Raw genomic sequence first — 14376 nt, 5'->3', positions numbered from 1 at the left:
GATTAATTTCTTACGAATTTCTTGATTAATTTTTTACTATTCTACTACAGACATCGCGTTACATTGTAGGTCTATTTTCAGTGACTGAACTAGTGTACACTTTTGGAACTTAAATAGATATATAATTTATAGATTGATATTTGTCGAAAGCGAGGAAGAGAGTTCTAGAAACAGTCTATTGCAGGAACAGAAAACAGACCATGTAAATGCTTTCTGTTTAGTTGACACAAACATCGTACTATCTTTCTTGACATTCAGTAAGTAACAAAAAATATAATCATTTGGTCGACTTATATCACCAAATAGAAAGCATCCTGTGTTATCTGTATCTCTTAGAGAATGTACTTTGTTAGTCAAATAAAAGCTATCTTCCTTTTAGGAGATTACAGACACAATAAAGTGTCATTTTATTTTTGTTATACATAGAATACTAAGAAGAATAAAACAACATTTGTATCGACTGCGTCTCTTAAAAGTCAACGCGATGCTACAAATGCTTAAAACATTTTTTAATTGTAATTGTATATTTTAATTGTATGTGTCAATTTGTAAAATTCTCTTCTACTGATTGATTCATTAAACACTTCAAAGCATTTATAACTTAATCTATTGATATATCGACTATATATAGTAAAATTTATTAAATCTTTAAGCACGCATTCGTCTTGTACAAATATTAGGATTTATTGAAAAAAAAATATATATATATATATATGAAAAATAATAAAATGGCGAACAATTTTTAATTAAGAACCCTCCTATCCTTCTATATTACCACCACGGTGCACTGGCTGCGAGACAGTCACGTGGTTGAGCGCGCACGCGCGAAGAAATTCCACAATCTGGGGAACGAGCGCGTCTGCTAACGTTGACGCCATTGCGCATGCCCGGCAATCGTCTCCCCTCCATCCGGGGGAACTCGGTCGCTGTGTCGCTACGCGCGTGGAAGTCCGGAACTCGGGCATTCTTTCTCATGAGTCGTGGAAAAGGTGCGTGCGTGCGTGCATGCGTGCATATGGATCTATGTATGTACGTGCATGCGTGCCGATGAGATAGATGAAGCTCGCTCGGAACACGTGACGGAGCGTGCCGCGTGTGTGCGCGATCACGATTCGGCGTATCGTGCGCGCCGCCGGTATACGGAAGAAGCGAACAAACGTGTGGCCGAAACGCGACGCTCGGCGGCAAGACAGAAGCGCAAGGGACGACGGACGGACGGACGGACAGGCAGACAGACGGAGGAACGAACGAATGAACGAACGGTAGGGCGGGCGGGTGGAAAAGAAACGAAACGTTCGGCCGGGCGAGCCCGAGTGCACATTTGACTTTGTACGAATACGTGGTTAATTGCTGCACGATGCGACATACGCGCCATATCTCCATGGGTGAGCGACGGCAGTGAGTGCGGTAAGCGAGAGCGTCGCGCGTCTCGCCGTGTGAGAATCGTGGCGATACGCGAGTGCGGTGGACCGCGGTGACGTGTGAAGTGAGGCGCAGAGGGAGAAAAGAAGGAAAAAGAAAAAAAAAAGAAACGGTCGTCGTCACCGGCAACGGCGGCGCGTCTTGCATCTCGCCGTACGCGGTCGGCGCCGCGTACCGTGTTGCGAAGGAGGAGACGTACGCGCGGCGAGGAGGAGAAGAGAAGGTGGAGGAGAGGAGAGGAGAGGAGAGGCAGAATCAGCTCGTCTCGTATGTCGGTTGAACCGCCACGCGAATTCGGATCAGCCCCGATCGACATCATAGGTACGTATCGCCAAAACTTCACACGGGGGTACCGCGACACTCGGGAGTGAGTCGTGTGAGATGGGGGAGAGGGACAAAGGGTATGGAAAGCAAAAGGTTCAAGGCGCTCCACTGATCGGAAGAGATACTGAAGTTTTTTCCGATGGTCAGATGCCGGAAGCCTTGCGTTCCAGGGCCGTACCTGCTTTCTTGGCACTCTAGGCGTAATATTTTCGTAGGATTCTGCGGAGAAAAGAAAAAAAAAACGAGCGTATTTGATATAATGTGCGATATTTATTATTTAGAATTTTTTTTATTGATGTTCCAATTAATGTAACGCGACGTAGATATATATAGATATGGACTGCAAATCGACTGCATATTTTATAACAAAATTGAACCGAACATTTTCCTGCGAGTGGATCGTTTAATTTACCTTCATGTAAAATTTAAATGTTCATTAAATGTAGGCGCGATTTTTTTATTTAATTTTATATGTTCAATTTATAAACAGACGTAAAAATAAATAATTAGTATTTTAATTGCTATCAAACACACACGCACACACATAATGTTAAATGTTACGTATTCATGTTTTATCGTACACTGTACTGTAATTTAAAATTGTAATTAAAAACTTTTTTTGAAAGAATATAACTTTCTTTAAACAACGATATTTTCTATACCTTCAATGAACGAGTATATTATATTGAAGTGACTTTATTAAAAGTAATATTAAAATTCTTATTTACGAGTTTATTTCTGCCAATTAAATTTTAACTTGCATAAGTATAATTTAGTTTGTTCAAAGATTTTAATTTTGAGAGTCAAGAACATAAAGTATATAACAATTTATAAAACTTAGCGACTGAATTATAATATTGAACGCTGTTGTTATATTGGGCAATGCAATTGGATGCAATAGTCTGTACATGTATGATATAAAAGAGAAAAATATGCAACTAATTAAAATAAAAATAAAAATTATAAACTGCAGTATATGATAAAAGTTACAACATCTTGTTTTCTATTTTTACTTTTTAAAATTATCGTCATAACACATGTCATTTCATTAATGAATGACGCGAATAAATTGCCAATTAGACGATTTATTTTGCATTTAACCATTTTCCAAGTAATTTGTAATTCTTGTGAGAACCAAAAATGGTGAAAACCAATACATGTATATATTCCTTACTTACATTGATAATTTGGCACTGTTAAGAATATATGTTTACTTTTTGATGATTACGTGAATGTTGATATGCCTTAATCCACTAATAGTAACAGATATAATTATATACTAATACATATTATTGCAAAAGTGTATATCTACTATAACATAAATTTAGAAGCATAACTTAACATTAACTACACAAGATTGTAAAATTATTCAAATTATAATTATACAATTTAATTTATATTAAATTGTATTAATTATATTAAATAAAGTGTCTTAATTTATTAAATCGATGTCTGAGTGAATTGTGGATTTCAATCTCGGGAATCGGATTAACTACAAATATATCTACTTAAATATTACGCCTATGGATAAGTACGGTCGTACCTCTGAAATCGATGTATTGAAAGGTCGTAAATTATCTATGAAGGATCTTTTGGAACTTCTTATAGTTGACTAACGATAAGTAAACAATATTAAGAATCTTTATTACTACAAGTAAGTAAATAGACTTCGACTGTGTTTCTCTCATCCCTTTCGTACAACTATTTGTTCAAATTTTGGTCCTTCTGTTTCTCTTCGTCGTGTAAACACAAAAGTCCGGTATTTCCAGTTCTAGCATAATCATACCGAGGAAACCGAAAAAAACATCGAAACGTTGGTGAAAATTCGCCGGTCCGATTCGCGGCAGCTACGACACATCCGCTACGTAGATCACGTTCAGGCTTACATGTATTTTTTTTTTGTGGGAAATTGATCATCAACGCGTGAGATACGAACAATAACTCTGTATACTCGCGAACGGGGACGCGAGTCGATCTCGCATTGCATGTTGATCGGCGAAAGTCAGGGAAGAAACCTGTGTATTCGCGCGAATTGCATGCGATAGAGGAAATATAGGCAGATCGTTGTTTTCCAACCGAATAAGGCTAATGTTTCATTTGTCGTGCGACGAATTTTCGAAAACTTATTGATTCGCTACAAGATAGAGGATTTCTGGAATTAAAAAAATGTCTCTATTTTGCAACCAATTAATATGCTTAAAAATTTCGTGTGACAAATGAAATGATCTAATAATAGGTTTCTTTTTTTTTTTGTTGTTGAATTTCTTGCTTAGTTTACTTTTTACTCTCTTTTTTTTAACGTGAAAAGAAAAAAAAAAGGAAAGATGAACCGTAAAGAATGAGCTTAATGCTTCATGTCTATGATACGCTCGAAATCGTTTTGAGATCTCGAGCGGAGAAAGAATTGACCAAGCGCATTGATTATGTGACCGAATTGAGATATAATTTGATAATTCTTTAGTAATTTCTCTGTCCGAGATCTCGGAACGATTTCATAACATCGTGAACACAAGACATAAGGGGATCCTAGTCATCTGTGTTTTATCGATTATTCTTCGAAATAAGTATTTCTCTGTTTTTATAGATTTACAAATCCTTTTCCACAATTAAAGTATAAACAGAAATGTCCAAACAACTTTATGCCAAGAACGAAAGAAGTTGGAAAATTACAGTTTTGTTATCGACATCTGGCATCGACTTGTAACAATATTTGCTTTATATATTATGTAAGTTTTATACTTTGATAAAGCAATTTTAGTTTGGACTCTAAGGATTATACGAACAAACAATATTGAATTCTTAGACTTGGGCTTATATACCTATATATATATATAATGTGAAAGATTTGTTGGAAAATTTATACGTATGTGTGCGTACGATATTGATGTAGTACTTGTAGTAGTGTGTAGTAATGTCAATGACACGTAAATCATATATGCTTAAGTTCTACTGACTTGGTAAACGACTTTAGGATATCTTTAATAATTCATTTCTTTACGAAACTCGAATGACGCGGTCAGGTATCCAGTTAAACTCTAACAGTATCAATGTATAATTTTTTTAAGAGTCATGGCACACAAAAAAACTTGAGCGATAAGCGAATTGACTAATCACAGTAAAGACTAATCACCGTAAGGTCATAATGTAAACATTAGTAAATTTAACATGTTGATTTCCGTTCCTTATCGCTTATGTCTTTCTGCTTAAGTTTTTCTGTGTGCCATGGCGGGAACACTATTGCATAACACATTACGGATAATGCATGAGATAATGAATTAATCAAAGTTCTTTATTTCATTCCCTTTTCATGAAATAAAAGATTTTGATTGGTTGATTTTCTTATGCCTTATATGTGTAATACAAAAATCTGTGTGTTCCTACCATAAAGCTTCGTTCACAATTGAAAAAGCACCGGCAATAGCAAAATAGAGAATAACAGATTTCAATCTATTATACCCGAATTTTAATATACACGACTTCTCGGTTGCGTTTGGAAACATCACCTGAGTGCTTCCGCGTATCGTTTTATCCTTGTTTGTTCACCCAACCTAATGTTAAACAAGAATAAAATGATACACGGAAACACCCGGGTGATGTTTTCGAACGCAGCTCTGATAAGTTGAAATCTGTCTTATTCCCTATTGCTGTTGTGTGGGGGAAAAAAAGCAGTTTTGCAATTGTTGTAAGATTCTTTCATATGAATTGAATGATTCTAGTTAGAATCTAGCCCTTGTGAGCTTTCTACAATAACTCATTAAGTCTAAACTTTAAGTCTAAAACAATGAGAAATTGATCAATCACAATCAAATGTGAAAAGAATAATCGACTATGTGGTTTGCTTCCAGCATGGGCTGTATTCGAATTTTACTGCCAGCGCTGAAAATATGCTACATTTCAGTTCACGTTACGTGCACTATAGATTTTCAGTATAGTCAATTTTGGAATATACACAGTGTGATCTTCGTTAGCAGATAACAAGGATATAATGATTCACTGTGTTACACTGTGTCATCTATGTCTCTTGCTATAAAGCATCCTGTAATTGCTCAGTTTTTCTTGCAGCTTATGACTTAAAGCTTAGACAATAGCTTATCATGAAAAGCCCATTAACTCCTTGCTGGAACCTAAATGTATAATCAATCATATTGAGGAATCTTATAAAAGTTTCAGAGTTGCTTTTTCTGTTGAAAGCAGTCAATGGCAGCAGAAAAAGCAGCTTTGCAACTGTTGTAGAATTCTTGAATATGATTGGTTTATACGTTTAGATTTAGTGAGAAGCTAAAGGCAAGACCAATTATATAATATTAAAAAATTTTTACAACAGTTGCAAAGCTGCTTTTTCTGCTGAACTCAGACATTGCTTGTGATTTTCAATTGTGCATTAGTCTCGAAACACAATAGGTGCAAATGTAGGAAGTTTTAATCCGTAAGATATTGACAATCATAGTCGAATGTGAGGAGAATAATCGACTATGATTAAGTCCCTCGAAGACTCGGTGATTGGTGGATAATGAATTTCTCAAGATTTAAGGCTTACCGTATATATTGTGTTTCGTTACTAAGGTTTCATTATCAGTGCATTATATTGTTAAATGGGAAATTATAATATAATACTGATGTAATGTTACTGTTAGCGTTATTAGAAAGATGGTGTTTTACGCAGTGATGTTCTATTTAGATAAGGTCGGATCCAGCGGGTCGCCGCGTTCATTTTTATTTCCAGTTATCGATAAGAAGTTAGACGTTAATCAATTAGCGCGTCTTCCGTATCACGTGATACAGATAAACGTGGCGGACTTCTCTCTCTTTGGCGTTGTCCCATGTCGGAAGCTACCATATCTCTTCGGCTCCAGTGATCTTTTTCCAATCGCGTAGTTATATTGTGCTAAATTTACAGTCGAGTACGTCAGCGACGAGAGATCGCTATCGGTATCTTCGCGGCGAACTTTGCATCGTCGCGCGTCGAGACGGAGCGCCCGACTCTGTTTTCAAACGCGCGAAATGACATAACTTCGCGCTGTACTATGCGAGAAGTTACACATACTTGCGCGTGCGGAAAGTTTAGAGACCCCTGTGGGATACGTGTACGCCGTGTCACGTGATGCTGGCGGGCGATGAGCCGAGGAACGGAGGGAGGGGTGAAACTAAGACGAGTAGTGTGTTTTCCGTTGATTCGCGTGTGCATGGAGACTAGAAGGTAACCGTCCCACGTGTGGGGCAGTTCGCGCGGCTCGAATTCGATGCAGTGAAAAGGGCACAAGCTTCGCAACTCTCGCAAGCCGGTGTGGGCGACAAAGCGGCGTTCGGAAGACGACGGACGGATAGGGGGGTTCTATCGAATATATATCGCCTGTATGCCGCACTCGCGTGCGACACACAGGCCGTAACGTGCTTGGCTAGGCACGCGCGCGGCTGCCGGCTGGCCTTTCTTCGCACGCAAAATGACGATCGTTGGCTCGCGCGGGGAGTCGGGGGGGGGGGGGGGGGGGACGCGCGAAGACGCCGCGTGCGAGGAGACGGCCTTTGCCGAAAAAACGTCGTCGCGAGCCCTTTCGCACCGGCGACGGCGGCGGCGGCGGCGACGACGACGACGACGACGACGACGACGATGATGGTCGCCGCCGCCGTCGCTGCAGCCGGCAGTGGGGACCCTGCCGTCGAAAAATCGATTTCCCGTAGGGCATAAGGGCGCGCGAGCGACCGGGAGGGCGACGGTGGGGGCGGGAGACACGTACGGAGAGACGAAATTCGGGAAAACCCGCAAGGGGTGCGAAAGGGAGAATGCGAGAGCGCGCTGGACGGGAGAGCGGGGGGAGGGAGAGGAGCGATGGACCGCCGATGCATACGCAGAAAAGAATTGGCGTATGTGTGCGTGCATGCGTGCGCGCGCGCGAGCGAGCGAGCGAGTGAACGAGCGATCGAGGGAAATGAAGATGGAGAGAAAGAGAGAAATTGGTTTCTAGCCCGTTCCCGATACGCGACCGCCGCGTGTGGGTGAGCGGCTAGCGTGCCGCGGTCGTAGTAGGGGTGAGAGGAGAAATAATTAATGTGCGACCATTCCTCTCCCCGCGCGCGCCGCGCCGCACCACCCCTCTCGCTCGTGCTTGCCCTCCCCCTCCCCCCGCCGCCGCCGTCTTCCCCTCGACCGACCTACCTACTCCGCGGGTCTTGTACCGCTACGCTTAGCTGCCATTGTGTCGGAGACGCCACTTCCGAGGCATCAAATTTAATTCTTCAATTGCGAAGAGCCAGAGAAAGCGGCGGAGAGCGAGAGAGTGTATATGTGCGCGCGTGCACTTTGCCAGGGGAAAAAAAAAAAAAAAAAAAAAAGCGCACAACCCTGCGCGAGTGATACGCCGGTGGTCAGGATACCGACGTGGCCCTGTGTCGTTCATCAGCAACGATTACGACGACGACGACGACGACGATAACGATATTGTCCTCGTCGCGGAGAAGCGGTCGCGCGCGTCCTCGTTCTCTGGAAACCTCATTCCACCGATGCTGTGCGTTCTACCGATTTTCTTTAAACTCCCGTGGAAGTTAGGTTAGGACAGTTACTTCCGCAGGTATTGGCCGATCGCCCGCCCCGTACTTCTCTCCTCTCCCCCCCCCTCTCCCCTGTCTCTTTCTCACTGTGTCTCCCCTTCCCCCGCTTCCCTCTCTTCGTTCCTTCACGCTAGTGGCGTCGTCTCCCGGTCACGGATGTTTCTCGGTTTGGCGCGTCGTCGTACGGGATATCTGGTCATCGTCGACGTCGACGGTGTCGCTGGCCGCTCGCCGTCCGCGCGTGTGGCGTGTCCGCGATACTCTTCGCGTCACGCGGCGTAATCGCGCCGGAGGATTTTCGGGGATCCCATCGGGGCGCGTCGTGTGCTGCGGGGACGGCGGGGCGTACCGAGAATGCGCGCAAGAGAGATTCGGTAACCCAGTTGTATGGCCAACGCGAGTAGAGCGAGTAGCAGCAGCGCGCCTGTGCGTCGTGTGCAGCAGCGAGCGTGCGTGTCCCCGCGTAGCGTAGTCCGGTTTGTTCCACGCGCGGCTCCCTTTGCTGCACGCGCGAGATAAAACAGTGTCGTGGCTGCCTCCTCTGCAGCGCGCGTTTTCAAACAGCGTAACACGATATTCTTCTCCCCTTTCTCCCTCCCCCCGCCCTCCCGCCCTTTCTCTCAGGAATAAAATGTCTCCGTGTTGATCGACTTTACACGCGTGTATTTGTGATTACAGAGTGACCACGGTCGAAAGAATGGAGGCCATGGATGTGGACGGAGATTCGGTGGTGGATCTGAGCATCAGGTAAAGTGCTGTCTGTCAGAGAGAACAGTTCTCTCGTTATTGCACTTCTAATTAAATAGGAAATAAAAGAGGAATAACGACAACTTACGCCTGTTTTTTATGGCAATGTCGCTTTAAATTTTACAATTTTAAATGTTAAAATAGGGGACAATTATATACTATGGTAATTTATGATAATGCCTGCCTTTTATCCAGGCAGGAATTCCTTATCAGTATTAGGTTCTTATCACCGTGTGACGAAGAAGTAGGTTGTTGTTACCTTTTAACTTGACATATTCTTGAATATATTAAAAACAGTAAAACTTTCAAGTGTTATTTATTCTGCATAACAAATATTTGTGCGACAGATTCTCTAATTCCTGCCGTTTTTTCAGCAGTGGTGGTAGGCGTAATTCCCCGTCCCTTTCTGTGAATTCTGGTGATATCCCGTTGGATTTGGGGGTTCACTATTCCTCCGGCTCCAATTTGGAGAACAGTATGCCAGAGGCACGTAATATACAGAACGCAGCCCGTGGTATTTTGGCTCCTAAACGGTCACATGGGGACGAACGTAAGCCACGTCGTAATCTTAGACCTAGAACCGAAAGGAGTTACGCCGAGAGTCCTGATGAGCCTAGGATGAATGGATATCTAAATGGAAATGCTTCAGACAGCGATGAAGGTTGTTATTATTCTTTTCTTTATTTATTGTTAAAAAGTAGAGAATCATTTATGAATTTTTATCTTAGTATTACATTGGATTTTATTTATGCTGAATATTTAAACAGGTGACATGCCTCCGTTGGTGCCAATCAAGGAATTGTCATCCGATGAGTTGGCTGAACGTGAAAGACTGCTAAGAAAATATAGAGAAGAGCTCAAATCCGAAGAAATGAAATTAGTGCTTTTGAAGAAATTGCGTCAGTCTCAGCAACTGAAAGAGAACATCGCGACAGCACCTAAAGTGCTTAACAAATTACCACCGCCAGTAACGGCGCAGCAGGTGCCTCATAGGTAAGATCCTTTGTAATATTATCTTTTTTTAAGATATAACTTTATCATTGTTACGTCAAGTCGAAATAAGTCGTTTTCTGTATCACAGAGCTGGGAAAGCACCTCCGCCTTTACTTAAGGGCCAACCTGCACCAAGCAGAAGTAGTAGTTTACATGCTCCACCACCTGGCATGGTACTGCCTCCTAACGCTGGTCGAAATGCCATTCCAAGTACAGGCGGGATGCCTCCTAACATGGTGATACCACAACCACCTCATCCTAGAGGAAGACCACCTAGTGTAGCGGCAGCGAGTGTCTCAAGTTATCATGCGCCAACGGACAGAACGGAGAGGTCTACAAAGGATCCAACACCGGCTCCAGCGCATCAAGTAAGTAAGGTATAACATCACATTTTACTATTTTTGTTATAAGCTTTACATACATATAGTGTTCAAGTTGTAATTTTACTTGAACTTTAAGGATAAGTCAGTAAGACCGCTGAAAACTTCTTTACTGAATAGTTTTAAGAACTAACACTTTCACTGCTAATACATTACTCGTGATCGCACAATACAATACAATTCGAGCGATCGTTAATGCGAACGCTGACCCGGCCGTGAAAGTGTTAAATAATTTTTTAATTGTGAACAACGTATGTAATCAATTTATTGTGTTTTTCTAAACACAAAGCTGCTTGCTGGATCGCAAGAAAATAAAACCACCGCATCCTTAAGCACACCTGTGAATTCAGAACAGGTATATTCATTCGTCGATCAATATATAATGTCTTTTCTATCTATATTCTCTAAAAGCTATTAATCTAGTTTTTTTTCTTTGATTATGATATTTTAATTAAGCTTCATTTTCTGTGCTTTTTGTTTCTAACGATTCTTCATTTTGTTAGTGAAACCATATATATAGGAAAGTATTTTTTCAAGTCTTTATTAATGCGTAATATAAGTTGTAACATGCAGCATTGCTAAACTTTCATTAACATGTCTATTTTTTAAATGTAAGTTGTATTACTATATATGAAGAAGAAACTTGCATAAAGAGTATATTATATAGTCAAATAAATTAATTAATATTAAATTAATTTGCATGCAGCTATTGAATTTATATTTTGATATGTATACATATATAATGTACAACACATAAACATCAAAGATACAGATCAAAATGAGTTAGCTATATTACTTTAACTTTTATTTTATATGTTTATATTTTTTTTATTTATTTAAGACGTTTGTCTTTTGTGTTGGAAGATTAACTGTATAAAGTATAATTTTATTATATTAAATTATATTTATTTTATATTTTCAATAATGTAGGAGAGAACATCGCGAGACGAGACACCTGCTCAACGTCAAGCAGCTGCTAAAATGGCTCTAAGGAAGCAGCTCGAAAAAACATTATTACAAATACCACCGCCAAAACCGCCACCACCAGAGATGCACTTTGTGCCGAATCCCTCCAATACAGAATTCATATATCTGGTTGGTTTGGAACACGTGGTCGATTTTATAACGAAAGAACCGGCAATACCGCCACCTCCTGAACCATTCGAGTGCTCACAATGCAAAACAGATTTCACGCCCGTATGGAAATGGGAAAAACCTATGCCTGGTGGTAAAAAGGACAGTCCTAGGGGGCAGCATGCGACTTTCCAACGTCCATCAGCGGGTCGCGATCCTAGAGTCATATGTGAGCATTGTGTGACAACTAATGTGAAGAAAGCGTTGAAAGCAGAGCACACTAATCGGTAGGTTTTCATGTTTATATTAACCTTTGAAGGACTGGAGGTCCTTTTAGAGATTCGACAATGGCCTTTTTTGCCGCTCAACTCCATGACAATGACAAAAAAGTTCTAGTCCTTAAAATAAAAAAGTCAATCAAATACATGTCGATTCTCAGAAGATTAAAATATTAATAATGTAGAAATAATAGTAAAACTTTTTGTTAATTTTTTAATAATTATATAAACTATTGCATATAGAAGATCTAACATATGTATATATTATTTATTACATACATATACTTATAAGATTTATTTAAATAAACGAATAATTGAAAATTTAGTATATTTCTGCAAAATAAAAAATGGAATAATGTTATTTTCGTATGATATAATGTATTTTATATGAAATTACAGATTAAAAACTGCTTTCGTAAAAGCGTTACAACAAGAGCAGGAGATAGAGCAAAGGCTAGCGCAAACTACGTGTCCAAGTCCAGATCCTCCAGCTCCGAAACCAGTTCCTAAGGCAGCTACTCCTACAAGAAGAGTGGCTACTCCACCTGCGCCTCCGCCGCAGGTGCCACCGGCACCTACGTTGACGCCGACGCCTCCCGCGCCGAAACTGCAAGAGCATCCCTTGGTGAAACTGGCCGAGAGCGGGAAGTTCAGTCCACATCATGCAGCTGCTGCAGCAGCCTTGCAGCAACAATTGCTCAGAGGTGAGCAAAAATATCCTCGAGAAAATCTTGAGCGAAACCTAATACAACTAATTTATCATTTTCCGTTATTGTTCCAGAATTGGCTAAGAATCCAGTACCGGGTATACCACCGCATCAACCTCTTCCTGCTCACATGGTGCCGCATTTTACCTCAATACTGTATCCTTACCAATTAGCAATGGCTGCTGGTGGCAAAGGCCTCGTAGAGTTACAACGACAAGCAGCGGATCTTCAACGTCAATATCTGCTCGACATGATTCCGTCGCAGACGTCTCAAGGCAATCAAGCACCACCAAGAGCCCATCCACATAACTGGAAAACGTAACCGGACGCATTTAAAGGATGATGTAGCAGTAAATGCGAATAAACAGTGAAAACGTGTATAACGGAAGAAATGGGGAGAAGCTAGGGAGAATCTAGTAAAGTGTGCAGTCGTAATTCTGTATGCCTGAATTACACTATGCCAACATTAGTGTCTCAGTTAAGATGAAGCTCAACTTGAAGTACATCGGAAGAATGACATTCGTTAGTATTGTATAAAGAATAATCGTTGTGAATATGTCAATTGACGTGTACGTTTATGACTTTATTGTTATCTAAGGGGTAAAGGTTTTATTTCCGTCACTGAAATACACACTCAACGTACGTATGAGTTGGAATACAGATCGCGTCGTAAGTAATTAATTCATTGTTTAATGGAGACTAACTAAACTCTCCCGAATTGGAAATGTCCGTTCATTTCCTTTTTTCTAATCTTTCCTCGTACACATATGCGTTATCATTTTGTTAACGTTGTCCACTGAACAACTGATATATAAACATAATAATTAATTTAAGTGTATCGACAAGCATATTATAACATTGAATGCAATTGCTTGAATTGTGAACACCGAGTTGTCTAATTAAGCGCAAGTGAGCGATTATTTTGCTTTTATTATACTACTTTGTTCTTTCTTTGTATCACATATATATCCTATCTCTTTTTGTTATATACAAAATAATGATATGAATTTTATTAACAAAGTTATATATTACCGAATTGTGCAAAATAATATATTTCTTCTCTTTGTCTTTCTCTTGGTTTGTTTATAAGAAATATTTAGCATAAGTGCTCGCTCGATTGCATGATAAAGTCACAAGTTAGACAACTCTGTTATACAATATAATATAAAGAACCAAATAGACATTTACACAAGGCACTAAATAAATCAATAATAAGTGTAAAATGACTGCAAAATCGGATTATTAACAATAATAGGGATAATCGCGAGAGGAAAGGCACGAATGTAAGACGAGGTAACGAATGTTGATGGAAAGGATCTTTTTAGGCCCTTAGATAGTTAATACGATTTTTGCCGTTGATTTGCCAAGTTTTGCAATCATCGGCAGTACCTGTACTATGTGTATATCTTATTTTCTCCGAACTGTATTTTTAAGGCAAGTTAGAGCAGTAGCAACATACGAGAAAAAAGAAAAAAATGATCTTTGTAAGAAAGCGCGTATGAGTGTGATGTTAAGCCAGCACATGTGAGATGTATAGCAATCTTTTTCTCTCTCGACATACGAAGTATGCATCAGCGAGTTTCTATGAAGAGCGACACGTGTGTTATTCGCGCACAAATATGATTTTCTTGTGCGACGTTAAGTCGTACGTTAAGTCGGACTCGCAGAATATGCACTCGGGCGATGTATACACGACTTAACTGGGACTGTTCTTAAAAACGAGACTCAAACGAATCTGCATTGATAATCGGGATTCGAGTTAACGCAGCGCGATTAATTTTCATGTCACATTCAATGTAAAAGTATTTAAAGAAACTTACTAGAGGAGATACGTAATCGAGATTTTTGCGAATTGTTACAACACGGCGACCGCCGGATTTTTACGACATCCTCTACGAGAGTCTG

The 14376-nt window shown here is 40.4% G+C and overlaps 1 protein-coding gene across 9 annotated transcripts; it reads left to right on the top strand.

Annotated features, from left to right (window-relative positions):
• The first annotated feature begins 956 nt into the window (after nucleotides 1-956).
• LOC108750982 (transcriptional repressor p66-alpha) lies at nucleotides 957-13503 on the top strand. 9 transcript variants are annotated; one of them, XM_018490882.1, is made up of 9 exons: nucleotides 957-1743; nucleotides 8971-9039; nucleotides 9414-9700; nucleotides 9807-10032; nucleotides 10121-10409; nucleotides 10702-10767; nucleotides 11343-11773; nucleotides 12164-12468; nucleotides 12546-13503. In XM_018490882.1, exons 2-9 carry the CDS (start codon nucleotides 8990-8992, stop codon nucleotides 12791-12793), a joined length of 1902 nt encoding a protein of 633 aa, XP_018346384.1. In that variant the 5' UTR covers nucleotides 957-1743; nucleotides 8971-8989; the 3' UTR covers nucleotides 12794-13503. The 9 variants fall into 9 exon arrangements, with proteins under 9 accessions (XP_018346384.1, XP_018346386.1, XP_018346382.1 ...); XM_018490884.1 differs by lacking the exon at nucleotides 957-1743 and adding an exon at nucleotides 7927-8312; XM_018490880.1 differs by lacking the exon at nucleotides 957-1743 and adding an exon at nucleotides 8452-8666 and having other exon boundaries at nucleotides 9417-9700.
• The last annotated feature ends 873 nt before the right edge of the window (nucleotides 13504-14376 follow it).

The sequence above is a fragment of the Trachymyrmex septentrionalis genome, unplaced genomic scaffold (genome assembly GCF_001594115.1).
Source record: "Trachymyrmex septentrionalis isolate Tsep2-gDNA-1 unplaced genomic scaffold, Tsep1.0 scaffold40, whole genome shotgun sequence".
In the NCBI taxonomy this organism is placed as follows: domain Eukaryota; kingdom Metazoa; phylum Arthropoda; class Insecta; order Hymenoptera; family Formicidae; genus Trachymyrmex; species Trachymyrmex septentrionalis.
The sequence above is the reverse complement of the archived record's forward strand: the minus strand, read 5'-3'. Positions and strand labels throughout refer to the sequence as shown.